The sequence below is a fragment of the Mobula birostris genome, chromosome 1 (genome assembly GCF_030028105.1).
Source record: "Mobula birostris isolate sMobBir1 chromosome 1, sMobBir1.hap1, whole genome shotgun sequence".
Taxonomy (NCBI): Eukaryota; Metazoa; Chordata; class Chondrichthyes; order Myliobatiformes; family Myliobatidae; genus Mobula; species Mobula birostris.
Genome location: NC_092370.1, coordinates 75,492,101 through 75,510,514, shown reverse-complemented (window position 1 = coordinate 75,510,514; position 18,414 = coordinate 75,492,101). Strand labels below are relative to the sequence as shown.

Below are 18,414 nucleotides of genomic sequence, written 5' to 3'. Positions count from 1 at the left end.
TAACTTGCAAGTTGAGTCAGTGGTAAGGAAGACAAATGCAATGTTAGCATTCATTTCAAGAGTACTAGAATATGGGTGTAACGCTAAGGTATTATAAGGCATTGGTCAAACTGCACTTGGAGGACTGTGAGTAATTCTGGGTCTCTTATCTAAGAAAAGATGTACTGGCATTGAGAGCGCCCAGCGGAGGTTCAAGAGGAGGATTCTGGGAACGGAAGTGTTAACGTGTGAGGAGCAGTTGATGTCTCTGGGCTCACTGGAGTTTAGAAGAATGAGAGGGCATCTTATTGAAACCTATTGATATTGTGGAGAGGATGGTTTCTATAGTGGGTGAGTCAAGCACAGGAGGACACAGCCTTAGAATAGAGGGACGTCCATTTAGAACAAAGATGAGGAGGATTTATTTAACTTGAGGGTGGTGAATCTGTGGAATTTATTGCTATGATAGCTGTGGAGGCCAAGTCATTGAACATATTTAAAGCAGATGTAGATAGGTTCTTGATTAGTCATAGTTTCAAAGGTTACAAGGAGAATGGGGTTGAGAGGGATAATAAATCAGCCACGATGGAATGGCAGAGCAGACTCAATGGGTGGAATTGCCTAATTCTGCTCCTATGTCTTATGGTCATGTGATCTTATCATTCAATGATGGCTAATTCAGCTTCACTCTCAATTTCCCTGCTTTGATGCTCTTACTAATCAAGAACTTGTCAACCTTCACTTTAAATATACCCAATGACTTGGCCTCCACAGCCACCTGTGGCAATGAATTCCACAGATTCACCACTCTCTGGCTAAAGAAGTTCCTTCTCACCTCTGCTCTAAATGGACATCCCTCTATTCTAAGGCTGTGTTCTCTAGTCCTAGCCACACCCACTATAGGAAACATCCCTCCACATCCAGTCTATCTAAGCCTTTCAATATTCAATAGCTTTCAATGACATCCCCCTTTATTCTTCTGAACTCCAGCAAGCACAGGGCCATTGGCATCAAACGCTCTTCATACAGTAATTTAACCTGTCATTCCTGGCATCATTCTCATAAACCTCCTTTAATCCTCTCCAATGCCAGCACATCCTTTCTTAGATATGTACCCAAAATGGATAGGGTGGATCTGTTTTTCCTGGAGCATAGGAAGCTGAGGAATGGCCTTGGAAAGATTCAGAAAATCATGATGGGCAGAAATCATGTGAATGTTCAAGGATTTTCCCAGGTTTAAAGTCTAAGACTAGAGTACACAGGTTTAATGGGAGAGCAGAAAGATTTAAACAGTACCTGAGTGTCAGATTTTTCCATACAGAGGGTGGTGGGTACTGTATATGGGACCAGCTACCAGATGAAGTGATCAAGACAGGTGGAATTACAACATCAGAAGGACATTTGGACAGCTTCATCGATAGGAAAGTTTCAGAGGGATGTGGGTCAAATGCAGGCAAGTGGGATTAGGTCAGGTAGACAACTTGTTCAGCATGGACAAGTTGGACCAAAGGATCTGTTTCTGTACTATATAACTGTGTGACTCTAACATTGAGAAAACCCCATTCATATCACGTTCTCTGAGCCCCTTCACAGATCGGATCAATGAATTCATTTCATACCTACTGATGAAGCAGTTTGAAACAAAACAGAGAGGGAATGCCGTCACAGTTCTCCAAGCAGATTCCAGAGATGCCACATTTACTGGATGAGGGGAGATTAAACAAACCATGGATAGAATCTGGTCAATGCTCACAATATGGATCTGGCACAAGAGGACAGTGAGATCAACTGTGATCTTAGGGAATGGTAATAGCAGGCTCAAGGGGCCGAATAGCCTCCTTCTTCTTATTTTCCCATTTTTTTTATGTTCTGAACATTTGGCCATTGAACAAGTGCCCAATGTAATATTCTGCCAGATTAAAACACAAGGGCTCTACTAATTTAGGAACCTTGGTCAACATGGACGAGTTGGGTTGAAGGGCCTGTTTCATGGGTGAGGTTTAAGGGGAATGTAGGTCCACTGCTGTATAAGTCTAGGCCTCCAAGTAAATATTTCTAAAACACATTAACATATTTTCAGGGCTTCTCAAGGGGCTACTTCAAAGTGCAGAGAAAGCCCCTGTGTACATTAGCAATCCTGAAGGAAATGAAGAGAAATGGCCAGTCTTTGTAAGTGCATATTAAAAGAAGGCATGATGCAGCTATTTTTCATTAGGAGTTTGAGGAGGTTTTTAATATATATTTATATATTTCTTATCATAAATTATAGTGTTTTATTATGTATTGCACTGTACTACTACCACAAAACAAATTTCACACGTGTCAGTGATATTAAACCCAATTCTGAATCATTTAATGCTGACCACAGCGCTCACCCAGCTAGTTCCAATCTCCTGCATTCAGCCATATCCCTCTAGCCCCCACCCCTCCACGTACCTATGCAAACACTTCTTAAATTCTAACTATTGTGCTTCCCTCAAACACTTCCTCCACCAATTCATTCCATCACCTTCTACATGAAAAAGCTGCTCCTCAGGTTCCTATTGATTTTTTTTCCCTCTCACCTTAAATCTGTGTTCCCTAGTTTAGAACGCCCCTGCCCTGGGGAAAAGACTGTTACCATCCATCATATCTATGCCCTCAAAATTTTAAACACTTTGGGGGTAATCTTAAAGATGTGTTCTCCTATGTGCCAAATTGTGTTTGTACTTTTGAACAGGTCTACTTACATAACTCACTACGTACAGCTCCTCTAGCTCAGGAAGTGACTCAAGCTGCCTCATAAAAGCATTAACAGATAAGATAGCTTATTCAAGGCGGTTGGTCAGCATTTTATGGGAAAGGAGGCAGAGGGACTCACCCAGGAAACTTCAGAGCTTCAGGAAGGGATGGGACTGGAGACCAAGCTCAGAGAGAGGCAAGGATCTCAAAGGTTTGCCAAAAAACACAAATTCAAGAATAGCATCAATCAGAGGCTCTAATTGGAGACACAGTAGAATACACATGCTAGAATCTGAAGCAATATACAACCTACTGGAAGAACCCAGCATCTCTGGGAGGAAAGGAATCGTCGATGTTTTGGGGTGAGACTTTGCATTAGTCCTGATACAGGATCTTGACCCAAAACATTAACAATTCCTTTTCTCCCCACCAATGCTGCCTGATCCGTTGAGCTCTTCCAGCAGCTGGTGTGTTGTTCCAGGTTCCAATGTGTGTTGTCTCTTATGCCTCTGATCTCAAAGTTGACTAGAGGAAATTACAGAAATGAGCAGGCTGAACTTACACAGAGCTTTGAACACAAGGAGGGGTGAGAGAGGTGGTGCTGAGGCTGAGTTGTGAACTGTCCACATTAACACATCAACGGACAAAAGGCAGAACATGGACAGGCAATGGAAAGAGTCAACCATGTGGGAAATCATCGACCCATCATGTAAGTTATGGTGACCAAAAGTCAGACTCAATGCTTCAGGAACAGTTCTTCCCCTCCACCATCAGATTTCTGAGTAGTTCACAAAACCATCACTACTTTGCTCCCTTTTTGCACTAATTATTCATTTATTTAATATTTCTTATTGTAACTTATAGTATTTTTATGTATTCTAATGTTCTGCTGCCACAAAACAACAAATTTCACAGCTACTTTATGTCAGTGATAATAAACCTGATTCTGATTAATACTGCATACCCAATCCCTTGCCCATTCACATGACTATCATGCCTTTTTATAATTCATCACATAAACTTTAGTATGACCTGTCCCAGAGTTTATTACATCACCTATAGAATGGCCTATCACCTGAATTGTAAAATGACTTACGCAACGCAGGAAAAGGCCCTTCAGCCCATACATGTCCATGCAGACCAACATGTAATGTATATTCAAACTAATCCTATTTCTCAGCTCCTGGCTTATACCCACCTAAACTCTCATCATCCATGTACCTGTCCACATATTTCTTAAATGAACCTCATGTTTCTGCCTCCATCCCTTCCACTGGCAGCTGGTTCCTTATATCTACCACCCACTCTGTAAATTAAGGTTCTCTGAGGTTTGAGATGAACTCAACCAGCTCCATCATGGCCACTAGCCTCCTCACCATCGTGGATATTTGCTCCATGTTTGAGAAGCATTTGGTGGCTCTGGGCCTCTACTCACTGGAATTCAGAAGAATGAGGGGTGACCTCACTGAAACCTATCGAATGGTGAAAGGCCTCGATAGAGTGGATATGGAGTGGATTTTCCTATGGCAGGGGAGTCTACAACCAGAGGACCCAGCCTCAGAATGGAGAGGAGAAGGAACTTCTTTAGCCACAGAGTGGTGAATCTGTAGAATTTGTCACCACAAGCGGCTGTGGAGGCACGACAAGGGATATACTTAAGGCAGAGGTTGATAGGTTCTTGATTAGTCAGAGTGTGACGGGAAACGGGGAGAAGGCAGGAGATTTCAGGCTGAGAGGGAAAATGGATCAGCCATGATGAAATGGCGGAGCAGACTCGACGGGCCAAATGATTTAATTCTACTCCTATATCTTATGGTCCTATATTTTCACAAGGTGCTGTCACAACAAGGTGGAATCCATGGTTAAGGGCCCTCACCATCCTGGATATACCCTCTTCTCACTACTACAATCAGGGAGGAGGTACAGGAACCTAAAGGTGTACACTCATCATTTTGGGAACAGTTTTCTCCCCTCCACCATCAAGTTTCCAAAGGTCTATGGATCCGTGAACATTACCTTATTAGTACTTTTTTATTGCTCTATATATTTATTTTGAAATTTATTGTAATTTTATGACTTTGCACTGTACTGCTGCCACAAAGCAACAAATTTCATGACATGTATCAGTGATAATAAAGCTGATTCTTTCATTAATTTTTTCATCTCGAACCTTAAAACTATGGCCTCCAGTTGTCAATTTCCCAATCCAGGAAAAAAGACTATTCATCCTTTCAATGATTTAATATAGCTCTGTGAGGTTACCCATCAGTCTCCTGCTCTCCAGGAGTACAGTGCAGTCTGTCAGTGAAGATCAGGTGACTGGTTGTATAACCTATCATGTGACCTAGCACCGACCTACTGGCATGACACATTGTCTCGCCTGACCTGTGACTTTCTCTCAGGCAATCTATGGGACTTGCACGTAACTTCCTTGAGCCATAGTCCCTCCTGCAGATGGGGCAGGAGGTGGCCATAGTGACAGAAGAGGCTGTGGAGGCTGGAATCTAGGGCAAAATAAAAAAATCTGCTGTTAGATTGGGCAGTAACTGTGGAGGAATAGGGATGGTCAACATTTTAGGTCAAGACCCTGCCTCAGGACTGGAGTACCCTCTGTATCACAGCACAAGTCATTGGACAGACCATACTCTGTGCAGTTTAGCTGCTCAGCTATAGCATTAATGCTGCACAGGGTGTGAAAAAATTCACAAGAACGTTACTGGAACTGGAGAGATCAGAAACACGGAGAGGATGGATAGGCTGTGACAGATTTCCCTGGAGTACAGGAGGATGAGATTTATAAAATGATGAAGGGCATGGAGAAGCTGAGTGATGACAGTCTTTTCCCCCAGAGCAGGTGAGTCCAGAACCAAGGGCATAGATAGAGGGCAAGAGGGGAAAGATTTAAAAGGAACAAGGGTTCCTCTTCACACAGAGGGTGGTGAGAATATGCCAGGCAGGTAAAATCATGAGGTTTAAAAGACATTTGGACAAGTACGTGGATAGGGTAGGTTTAGAGGGACAAGGACCAAATGCAGATAAATAGGACTGCCTCAGCTAGAATACTTCAATACAACAGACTGTATGTAAACAACACACATCAAAGTTGCTGGTGAACGCAGCAGGCCAGGCAGCATCTGTAGGGAGAGGCGCAGTCGACGTTTCAGGCCGAGACCCTTCGTCAGGACTAACTGAAGGAAGAGTGAGTAAGGGATTTGAAAGTTGAGGGGGAGGGGGAGATCCAAAATAATAGGAGAAGACAGGAGGGGGAGGGATGGAGCCAAGAGCTGGACAGGAGATTGGCAAAAGGGGATACAAGAGGATCATGGGACAGGAGGTCCGGGAAGAAAGACAAAGGGGAGGGGGGACCCAGAGGAAGGGCAAGAGGTATATTCAGAGGGACAGAGGGAGAAAAAGGAGAGTGAGAGAAAGAATGTGTGCATAAAAATAAGTAACAGATGGGGTACGAGGGGGAGGTGGGGCCTAGCGGAAGTTAGAGAAGTCGATGTTCATGCCATCAAGTTGGAGGCTACCCAGACAGAATATAAGGTGTTGTTCCTCCAACCTGAGTGTGGCTTCATCTTTACAGTAGAGGAGGCCGTGGATAGACATGTCAGAATGGGAATGGGATGTGGAATTAAAATGTGTGGCCACTGGGAGATCCTGCTTTCTCTGGCGGACAGAGTGTAGATGTTCAGCAAAGCGGTCTCCCAGTCTGCGTCGGGTCTGCCAATATATAAAAGGCCACATCGGGAGCACCGGACACAGTATATCACCCCAGTCGACTCACAGGTGAAGTGTTGCCTCAATGTATGTAAAGCTCTGGCTAGGCTGCTCTCGGAGTATTGCATTCAGTTCTGGTTGCCCCATTGCATGATGAACGTGGGGAGGGTGCCAGTGCAGAAGTAGTTCACCAGGATGCTGCTGGGTTGGAGGGTATGAGTTATAAGGAGGTTGGACTAATTTGGGCTGTTTTCTCTGAAGCATCAGGAGCTGAGTTTATACAATTATGTGAGGCACAGATGGGGTAGACAGTCAAGATCTTCTTCCCTGGTTAGAAATGCCAGATACTAGAAACCATAGCTTTAAGCTGAAAGGAGGAAAGTTTAAACTGGGATGTGCAGTGTAAGACTTTTTACACAGTGAGCGGTGTGTTCCTGGACCAGATTGCCAGGGCTGGTGGTGGTGGAAGCAGATACCAAGAGGCTGGAAGACAGACACGTGAATGCGCAGGGCATGGATGGAGGGGGATCATGTGCAGGAGGAAGGGATTTAGTTTAATTTGGCAAGATGTTTGGTACTGACGTTGTGCGCCGAATAGCTAGTTCCTGCACTATAGTGATGGCTGTCTATGATTGTCACGGCCTGGGCCGAAGGGGCAGACCCTGTGCTGTGTGACTCTGTGACGAAGTGGATGGGGCCACTGTATGAGGAGCATCATAAGGTCTACTCACACCAGACTGCAAGTCCATGGACCCGGGGCCTCCATATCCAGCCAAGCCCTCCACGCGGCCGTGTGACCCGCTGGCCGCCCGTGGATGAGGCCTACCCCGCTTCCAACTTCAGTGGGCTCTCCGCCCCTACCGCAGACCCTCCCAAAAACACAAAGGTGGAAGGGGCGCCACAGATAGCCAGCGAGTCGAGCAGCGTCTGTGGGAAGGGATCTGAAGAGTAGAATCTCTCTCCAGAGAAGTTGTCCTCCACACCCCCCTTCCCCAGTTCCAGGGATCTTCTGGGAGGCGCGGCGTCTGCAGAGGAGTCTGGACTTAACGCTGGTGACAGGTACACCCCCCCCCCCAGCGTGTGATGGGACAAGGTGAGGTACAAAGGCAGGGTCTAGGGCGATTGCTGGTGGGGTTCGGCTTCGCGGGGAGCGGACACTCCCCACTGTGGGGCAGCCCTTCATCGCAAGGGGCAAGGGGTCGGCGACGGCGGCCGGATCCCACGGCACGGTCGCTTCTGGTTCCTTCTACTCCCGCTCCTGATCATCCCTTCGGGAGGCCGGACACTTACACCCCGCCGCACCGGGCCACCGTGGAGAGAGCGGCCCGTGGCGACCCGGGTCGCTTCCCTTCCCGGGAGGGTTCAATGGCGGTTTACGCTCTCACACACTCAGACTTAATTACACACTCACACCGATACACACACACCACACACCTTCACACGCAACTATCACAGTCACACCCCCTCTCGCACTTAGTCACATCTACTCATACACTCACTCACACGCATTCACACACAACTCTTTGACAGTCACTCCTTCCCGCTACCCTCACACACACACTGACAAATACGCCGCCCGCTCTGCCTCCGACTTTCACTCTTTAATATCCCCTTCCCGAATCCACTCACTCCAAACGTCAAACCCGGCTCCCACAGAACTCTGGATCCGCCACTCGGCCCATTACGACTTTGCTGGCCCCAGTACCCCCAACAAGCCCCGTAATTCCTGCCCGTCCCCCGTTCGGAGTCTCCTGGTCGGTGTCCCGCCAGCAAGCTGGTACCTGGATAGTCTGGCTGGAGGCACCGGCGGCCGGCCCGCCTACCAGTTTACAGTAAAGGTCCAGTCTGGGCCGCCGCGATCCGTCTTCTCCGCAAGTGGCCGTGGCCCAGATCTCAGCCCCCTGGGCAATGTTCAAGTAGGGCGGGTGGAGGCTGAAGCCATTCAGCCGGTCCGGTGTTCCCTGACCATCGGCCGTCCGGCCGGACTGCAGGAGCACAGCCCAGAACAGCAGACTTGTCCTCGACCCTCTCGCCATCTTCCCAAGCACTAGGCTCCCTCCCTCCCTCACCCCCTCCCTCACCGAAGACCAACTACACACCCTCTCCTGCCCAGGAACTAGGATCGCGAGGAAATCCTGGCTGAACGACTTAGAAATAATCATTGTTCCCAACTTCTATATTTAGAAGCTTGTTTTTAAAAAATACTCTAATTGGTGTTTATATTTGAAGTTAAATATAAAGCCAGTATTTTGTTGCAAAAGTTATTTTCTACCTATTAAATGCAAACAGCACTTATGTGCATTCCGTGGTGAAGAAGTACTGTACATTTGGATTATTATTGAATTGTAATGGGCACTCTGCAGCAGAGAGGTAATATGAGTGGGTTGGCTGAAAATAAAGGAGCAGACTCGGAGCTTCGGCCAACTAGAGATCCACATACACGCGTGCTCAAGAAAAGTGGATAAAATCTTCGAGTTTGCACTTTCTGTGAAGTTATTTTATTGAGCAAATTCCATCTGGTTCGATGACTTCCCCGTGACAACCGGACCTCATTAACTGCAAAGATTGTAAAATACTTAAAAATCGGCGTTCTCGGAAACTTCGGTGACTGCACATTTAGCTTCTTGGCTCTTATCCAGGGACTGAGATCCAGGAATAAAAGGCAATGTACAAGTCCGAGCATACCTTTCCAGACAGTTAAAGTGTTTGGCATTCTTTCCTCGCGAACTCCGTTTTCCCAGAAAACTCGGGCACGTCTTACACGCGCTCATCTTTTCATCCCACTCTTCAGTTCAGGGACAGACTCGGGTTAGCGTTGCTAAACTGAGTTCGGAGTGTATGCTGCTCCGGATTTCCAGCATCTCGTGTGTTTTTGTGATAAATGAGTGTCTTTCTCACTTGATTTTGGAAGGCTGTGCGTGCGAACGCTCAGTGTTTCCATGAAATTGGACATGGAAAGCGAGACACCAGAAGGACTGCCGATGCTGGAATCTGGGGCATCTGCTGACTTGTTCTCGATCCTCTTGCCATCTTTCCACACAATCTGCTGGAGGAACTCTGTGAGTCCGACAGCATCTGTTGGGGGGAGGGGTGAACAGTGGTCATTTTGGGTCGAAACCCTTCAGCTGGACTGATAGAGATGGGAGCCTGTATAAAGAGGTGGAGGGAATGGGGCAAGAGCCTGGATAGTACGGATTTAGAGGGGTATGGGCTAAATGCACACAAATGGAACTCATTTTAAAGTAAAAAGTAAATTTATTACCAAAGTATGGAACTGTTACCACATACCTTGAGATTCTTGTAGGCATTTACAGGGAAAATAAAAAGTGCAATGGAACTTACAAAAAAAACCATAAAGAAAGACAAACAACCATTGTGCAAAAGAAGACAAAGGCACTCAAATAAGTTGAAAGGAGTCCTTGAAAGTGAGACTGTAGATCATGGTTGTGGTGAGTGAAGTTATCCAGGTGGATTTGGGAGCCTGATAGTTATAGAGTAATGTTGTTCCTGAACCTGGTGGTGTGGGACCTGAGACTTCTGTACCTCCTGCCCTATGATAATAGTGAGAAGAGAGCATAGCTTGGATGGTGGAGGCCTTTGTGACAGATAATGCTTTCTTGTTCTGTGCTCCATGTAAATGGACTTCATGGCAGGAAGACTTTACATGTGTTGAGCACCATGGTTGGCATGGATACTTCAGGCTGAAGGTCATGTTTCTAAGAGCTGGCAAGTGATTGGTGGATGAGGGGTGATCGGCAGATAAAAGCCTCTGTACTTTTCAGCACTCTCCCCTCCTCCACACAGCTCTAGCTTCACACCTTCCCCTCACTACTTTATACTATCTCTATATCTCAGTCCAGATGAAGGGTCTCAACCCAAAACGTCAAATGACCATTTCCCCCTAGAGATGCTGCCAGACCCATTGAGTTCTCCCAACATCTTATGTTCTGCTCTGGAAGGGAGAATATTTGCAATATCTGGGCAGATCTTTCACAGACCCATCACAGGAGTGAATGGTCAAAGTTTATAAACGTGTGCAGAGTTTTCATCTGCCCTGTGGGATCCTTGAAAGAAAAAGGAAACTGCAGTGACGTTGACCACGTATAATCTATAGCCTCCTTTTATTTCAAAATATATACTATTCATTAAAAAATACAGGAAGTTCATCACATTTTCAATTACAAATAGTCATTCCATTAATGTGTCATCCATTAACAAACTTAAACAGTAACACACCATCTGCTGGAGGAACGCAGCAGGTCAAGCAGCGTCTGTGGGCTGGGGGGGGGGGGTGGGGGGGGAGGAATTGTCGGTGTTTTGTGTTGAAACCCCGCATCTGAACTGAGATGGATGAGACTCAAGACTTCTTCCCTCTTCTGTCTGAGTCAATCTACCCATCATTTCTCACCCCTCCTCAGTCCACCAATCACCTTGGACTCCTGTATCACCACTCCCTCTCTCAATACCAGCCATCTCCCCTCTCCACTCTTAGTCCCAATGCAAGGCTTTGACCCAAAATTGATGGTTCCTTCCCCTCTCCCCACCCCTTCCCCACACCGATGCTGCTCGACCTGCTGAGTTCCTCTGTCAGATTGTGCTTTGGTCCATGTCTCAGCATCTGCAGTCTCTTGTGTCTCCTTTAGTGCAAACAGTCCAAAAAACTTTAAACTGTTAGGAGAGCCCTGAATTGTGATCATGCCACATTGAGATACTATTGTTTAAAGAATAAAATTATCCATTTACAATGCTTATAATTACAATATTCTAATTATAATGCTTATAATATTATAATTATATAATTATAATACATATTATAATTTTACTTTTTAACTGAAGATGCGTCTTATTGTTTGCTGGCAGTGCACTTTCTCAATCTTTATTCTGCATTCTGTTATTGTTTTCCCCTGTGTTCCCTCAATGCACTGTGTAATGAATTAGTCTGTGCAGACAGTATGCAAGACATGTTTTTCTCTGTATCTTGTTACATGAGACAATAATAAACTAATCTGGCAATAACCAATTTACTTTGAAATGCATTCCTTACTGTTCCAGAATAATATTTCTGACTGAGAGTAAGCAGGATTTATAGCCACCATGTCCTCAGTTCTGGTTACTATTAGCTGCCCATATTGATGAGCAAGTACTGTATATAGGACCCGGCTGGTGGCGTAGTGGCATCTGCATCGGACTTCAGGATGAGAGGTCCCGGGTTCAAATCCAGCCAGCCGACTCCCCTTCACGCTTTCCATCCGTTCAGGGTTACGAGCTGGTGATCTCTTTGGAAACTCACCCGGCAGAAGGCAATGGCAAACCACTGCTGCTGTAACTTGCCTCGTACGCGGTTCCCCACTACGTTAGAGAGGTGTGGAGGGAAATCGTCCACTAACAGGAGAAACTCCGGATGCGATGTACCTTTCCTTTCCTACTGTATATAGGATGAGTCACCAGCAAAACCCCCAAAATTGCTGAACCACTGGGGGGTAAGGTGGAGATCGGATCTCGAACTGTATTGCAATATTTTAAAGTTCAAAGTAAATTTAATATCAAAGTATGTTACCTATTCTAACTTTAAATTCATTCCTTGCAGGCATTTAAAGGAGAAAAGAAATACAGTACAGTAGAATTTTGCAAAAAACATACACAAACGGACAAAGACTGACAAACACCAATATGCAAGAGAAAAGCTGCAAATAAAAATAATACTGGGAACATGAATTGTAAAGAGTCCTTGAAAATGAGTCTAAGTTGTAGAATCAGTTCAGAGTAGTGGTGAATGAAGTTATTCGCACCGGTGTTTGTAGGTTCCTGAACCTGTTGGTGTGGAACCAAAGGCCCCAGGACTACAAACCCAATGGTAGTAGCAAGAAGAGGGCATGGCCTGGATGGATATTTTAAGAAATTCTCAGGCTCCCCTCCCCTCAGCAAGTTGCAGACCCCAGCAGCCCTATCCTTGCAAACTGTGTCTATTATTGGCTCCCACCTGTTGGGAATGCTGAGCAGAGGTTTATTAACGAAAACAGTCTTCCTTGGCCCGAGTACCTCCGCACAAAAAACTGAGATGGGTGCGGCAGAAGATGGTGAAGTAAAATACCAATAGTGAACGATTTGTGCATTTTAATATTTGCAGTTATCTTTCTAAAGGTGTGTGCTTGGTTGATCTAACCCTCCTTAATCTTCATAGTCTTATGAGTTTAGAAAAGAATGAGGAAACAGCATTTTCCCAAAATAATGGAGTGCAACAACATTATCTGGAATCCTCTTCCATAGAATCACAAAATTATACAGCCAGCAAACAGGCCCAACTCATCCATTTTGACCAAGTTGTCTTATTGAGATGGTCCCATCCACCTCCATTTGGCCCATATCCCTCTTATCCAGGTCCCTTCTGACTCTCACCAATTTCTGTCAATGCGCCATAGAAAGCATCCTTTTAGGATACATCACAACCTGGTATGGCAACTGCTCTGACTGAGTGTCGGACGCTGAGGGGAGACCTAAGAGACGGAGATAGAATATACAGCCAGAGTCTGTTATTCATCTGACATTTGAAATTCATCTGATATTCTGTTATTGAATTTCCCATGTCCTCCCTTAATTACCATCCAGTGAAATAATGATAGCGTTTTTCCAAGGATCAGCACATTCAGCCGTAAAGGGCAACTTCCTTCAGCTTTTCTGCTTTGTGGTTGTGCATTTCCTCCAGGATTCTTCCAGACCACCCACCAAGGGTTTGGAAGAGATATTTAGACTCTAGAAAATTGTCTGCCCTGTTAAATAATAATATTGTACTGAAATATACAAATATATCACAGTTATATGAATCCCAAAGCAAGGAAATACTAAGCATAACTAACAGCACCTTTTGGAGTGCTGTATCCTCCTCTGGTAGCCTTGCCACACGAAGGTTGTCATTAAACTGGAGTTGGTGTGAAAAAGATTTATGAGGATGTTACCAGGACTGGGCACGTGGCCAAGTGGTTAAGGCATTGGACTAGCGACCTGAAGGTCGTGAGTTCGAGCCCCAGCCGAGGCAACATGTGTTGTGTCCTTGACTCTTTCCAGTTTAATCAGACATTGCTCTGCGACGACACTGGTGCCAAGCTTGTATGGGTCCTAATGCCCTTCCCTTGGACAACATTGGTGTCGTGGAGAGGGGAGACTTGCACCAGGGACAATTTAAAGCAGCCTGCCTTGAAAGGACATTGTGGCTTGCAGGGGTTCAGTAAGCTGAGGGGTGCTGGGTGAATAGAACTCCATGTGAGTGAATCAAGTTGAAGGTTAGAACAATGAAACGTAAGCAGGAGGTCTAATTTTCAGAATTTACAGTATCTTCAGAGCTTTATATTAAAACTGGAACAAAATGCATGTTTTCTGGGGCAAAAAGTAAGAGAATATTCAAAATCAAAGAAAATGTGTTTCATCATTAGAGCGGTGTTGGAGTGGGATTTAAATAAATTTTTAGTGAGACTGAGGAACAAGTTCAATAGCTTGTCATAGAGTCACAGTGTCAAACAGCATGAAAACAGACCCTTCGGCTTAATTCATCCAACAGTGTTGTCTGTCCCATGAGCTAGTCCCATCTGCCCACATTTCGCCCATAACCCCCTAAACCTCTGCAATCCATGTACTTATCTAGATGGCTTTTTAATGCTGTTAATGTGCCTCCTCAACCACTATTTCTGCACACACATTCAAAATATGCACCACCCTCTGTGTGAAGAAGCTGCCCCCATATCCCGTTTAAATCTCTCATCTCTGATCTTAAACCTATGCTCTCTTGTGTTAGCACCCCTTCCTTAGGAAATAGCTTTCACCCTGTGTATGCCCCTCATGATCTTATATACTTCTGCCACCCTCAATCTCCTATGTCCCCGGGAGTATAGTCCTAGTTTGCACAACCTCTCCTTGTGAACTCAAGTAACATATTGATAAATGTCTTATCAGGAAAGGTTGAGCAAGCAAGGGCTTTTCTCTTTGGAGTGAAAGAGAGTAAGAGACAACTTGATAGAAGTATATAAAATTATGAGAGGCATAGATAGAGTGGACAGTCAGCATCTTCTTCCCAGAGCAGCAATGGCCAAGAGCAGAGGACATCCACTTAAGGTGAGTGGAAGAAAGTTTAGGGGAGACATCACAGGACTTTTTTTTACATTGGAGTGGTGGGTGCCTGGGATGTAGTTGGAGGCTGATACAACAGAGGCATTTAAGAGGATCTTAGATAGGCACATGGAAATAAGAAAAATGTAGGATTCTGGGCTGTGTAGGAGGAAAGGGTTAGATTGTAGAGTAGGTTTATATAGATTTGCACAACATTGTGGGCTGAAGGACCTACGCTGCATTGTACTGTTCTATGTTTTATGTTCTAAATCTTTTCTGCACTCTTTCCAGTTTAATATCATCTTTCCTATAACAGGGCAGCCAAAACTATACACAATAATCCAAATGCAGTCTCACCAATATCTAATATAACTTAAATGTCTCATTTTGTTGTCCTGGCTCTTACAGTGAATTGTGAGTCATTCTACTTCTCAGCTCCTGGCCTCCCTCCTGCCAGCAGCTGTGCAGTACCCATCTGTCTCCTATCTGTCCCATCCCTGGACCAGCCTCACTTTGCTCTCCAGCTTCCTTGGTTATCATCTCCTGAAAACATGACCTCATCGGCCTGGTTCCTTCCTGTGGCAAAATACTGATTAAAAGCTGGATAAAGCTACAAATGACATCATATGGCACCTTTTCCTTCCCAGGACTTCAGGATCAGAATCAGATTTATTGTCACTGACTTATATGACATAAAATTTGTTGTTTTGCAGCAGCACAGGGCTAAGACATGAAAATTACTACAAATTATAAAAAAAAGTGTAAAAGAGGAATCACAAACAAGAGAAAATCTGCAGATGCTGGAAATCCAAGCAACACACACAAAATGCTGGAGGATCTCAACAGACCAGGCAGCATCTACGGAAAAGAGTAAACAGTCGACATTTCAGGCCAAGACCCTTCAGGACTGGAGAAAAAAAAAGATGAAGAGTCAGAGTAAGAAGTTGGGGGAGGGAAGGAAGAACCACAGGATAGGTGAAACTGGGAGGGAGGGGGAGGGGGAGGGTGAAGTAAAGAGCTGGGAAGTTGATTGGTGAAAGAAGGGGGAATCTGATAGGAGAGGACAGAAGGCCATGGAAGAAAGAAGAGGAGGAGGAGCACCAGAGGGAGCTGATAATGTGGGAGAGAGAAATGGGAATGGGGAATGCTGAAGGAGGGGGCCATTACAGGAAGTTCGAGAAATTGCTGTTCATGCCATCAGGCTGAAAGCTACCCAGATGGAATGTAGGGTGTTGCTCCTCCAACCTGAGTGTGGCCTCATCATGACAGTAGAGGAGGCCATGGACTGACATGTCAGAATGGAAATGAGACATGATATTAAAATGGGAGATCCTGCTTCTTCAGGCGGATGGAGTGTAGGTGCTCAGCAAAGTGGTCTTCCAATCTATGTCAGGTCTCATTGATATACAGGGGGCCACACGAGGAGCACCAGATACAGCAGATGACCCCATCAGACTCACAGGTGAAGTGTTGCCTCACTTGGAAGGACTTTTTGTGGCCCTGTATGGTAGTGAGGGAGGAGGTGTAGGGGGAGGTGTAGCACTTGTTCCACTTGCAAGGATAAGTGCCAGGAAGGAGATTAGCGGAGAGGGGTGAACAGACAAGGGAGTCATGTCAGGAGCAATCTCTGCAGAAAGCAGAAGTGTGGGGAGGGAAAGATGTGCTTGGTGGTGGGATCCCACTGTAATGGCAGAAGTTATAGATAATTTTATGTCGCATGTGGGGGCTGGTGGGGTAGTAGGCGAGGACAAGAGGAACCTTATCCCTGGTAGAGTGGTGGGAGGATGGGGTGAGGGCAGATGTGCAGGAAATGGAAGAGATGCAGTTAAGAGCAGCATTGATGGTGGAGAAAGGGAAACCCCTTTCTTTGAAGAAGGAGAACATCTCCTTAGTTCTTGAATGAAACGCTTCATCCTGAGATCAGTTGCCGTGGAGACGAAGGAATTGAGAGAAGGCGATGGCGCTTTTACAAGTAACAGGGTGGGAAGAGGTATAGTCCAGATGGCTGTGAGAATCAGTGGGTTTATAATAGATATCAGTAGATAAGGTGTCTCCAGAGATAGAGACAGAAAGAATCAAGAAAGAGGAAGGAGGTGTCGGAAATGGACCAGGTAAATTTGAGGGCAGGGTGGAAGTTGGTAAAAGAGGAATAATGAGGTAGTGTTCATGGGTTCATGGATCATTCAGAAAACTGATGGCAGAGGGGAAGAAGCTGTTCCTGAAATGTTGACTGGGGATACCCAGGTTCCTGTACCTCCTCCCCAATGGTAATAATGAAAAGAGGGCATGTTCCAGATGGTGAGGATCCTTACTGATAGATGGTGCCTCCTTGAGTCACTGCCTCTTGAAGATGTCCTCGATGGTGGGGAGGGTTGTGCCCACGATGGAGATAGCTGAGTCTACTGCCCTCAGCAGCCTCTTGCGATCCTCTGAATTGGAACCTCAGTACTAGGCAGTGATGCAACCAGTCAGAATGCTCTTCCTCTGTGTATCTGTAACAATTTGCAGGAGTGTTTGATGATATCCCAAATCTCCTTGAACTAACAAAGTAGAGCTGCCTTCTTGACTGCCCAGCTGGTAACAGTGCCCCTCTCCCTGGGCTGGTCTCTACAATTTCATTCATTCTGGCTTTTGTCCGCACCACTCTCTTACCTAAACTTGGCAATCAGGCCCATACCCCCAACCCATGCCTGGAGCTCCATCTTTTAGTCTCCCCATCTTCACTAAAGTTGTCCAACCTGCTTAATATTTCCAGCTTTGTATCTGATGATGCTTCATGGAACAATGAAGGTGGCCTTTTGGCCCATTGTATCTCTGCCATCCCTTTGAAGCATTTCCATCTGGTTTCATTCCCTGCTCATCTCTCATTGTCTGAAAAATTCTTCTTCTCCAGCTCCTTTCATCTTCTGCTTTCAACATACTCAGGCAGAATGCTCCACATCACTTGTGTGAAAACACCATCCTGTGCTTTGTTGGTGCTGGAATGTGTGGTGACATTTACAGGCTGCCTCCAGTACATTCTTCACAGGCTGTGTTGGTTGTTAACTTAAATGATGCATTTCACTGTGTGTTTCAAAGTATTTATTTTAATTTTTATTCATTTAAATTTTAGAGATACAGGGTGGATTAGGCCCTCCCGGTCCTTCAAGCTGCACCGTCCAGAAAACCCTGGCAATTCACGATTTTACCCTCACCTAATCACGGGACAAATTACAATGACCAATTAACAGGGAGAAAACAGGAGGACCCATATTCCATGGTGTCCCCTTACAGAGAACGTCAAGACTGAACTCTGAACTCTGGCACCCAGAGCTGTAATCGCGACGCTACCATGGTGCGTATGTGAGAACTAAATGTATGGGAACCAGAATACCTTTAGTCCAACATTTCAAATACTGTCTCCCTGATTCTTGACCCTCTGCTAATGGGATCAGCTGCAATCAATTCACCATGTCTAAACCCATCAAGATCCCCCCTAATATTCTCTGCTCTGTTAGTGCCAGTTGCCCTGAATGCCCCATGTAATCCTCCCTATCCCCACACTACCTTTGCAAATCTATATTCTTCCCAGGTTTTTAAATGGCAAACTCCCTGCCTTTTCCATTTCAAAGGTGGATGCTACAGTTATTTGCCTGAGTGTTTATTCTAGTTGTGTTGCTTTGTTTGCAAGTTCTGCAGGGAAGATGCTCCTCTTTCAGCTTCTGACAAAATAAATTTCCTGACAAGATCAGGCCCCACATTTTCTGTCTCAGTTAGCTTCAGCTGTTAGCAAATTCTTTTTTAGATCACTGGTCAAGGCTATGCCCTGCTTCAAAGGCACTGGGCAGAATTACCCGGCCAGCCTGCGGATCTAAAACGGTCAATAGTTATGAGAAGATTAAAAACACTGAGAGAAGA

The 18,414-nt window shown here is 45.3% G+C and overlaps 2 protein-coding genes across 3 annotated transcripts in view; one reads left to right on the top strand and one right to left on the bottom strand.

The window, feature by feature from the left end:
- LOC140197350 (laminin subunit alpha-3-like) overlaps positions 1-8,466 on the bottom strand; it is a 320,231-nt gene extending 311,765 nt beyond the window's left edge. For both annotated transcript variants that reach the window (XM_072257303.1, XM_072257312.1), the window contains exon 1: positions 8,202-8,466. In XM_072257303.1, coding sequence (XP_072113404.1) covers positions 8,202-8,456 — 255 coding nt within the window. In that variant the 5' untranslated portion in view covers positions 8,457-8,466. The remainder of the gene's footprint in view (positions 1-8,201) is intronic.
- LOC140197410 (uncharacterized) overlaps positions 5,854-18,414 on the top strand; it is a 305,553-nt gene continuing 292,992 nt past the window's right edge. Inside the window, exon 1 of the mRNA XM_072257394.1 lies at positions 5,854-5,899. The gene's annotated coding sequence lies outside the window, so the exon portion shown is untranslated. The remainder of the gene's footprint in view (positions 5,900-18,414) is intronic.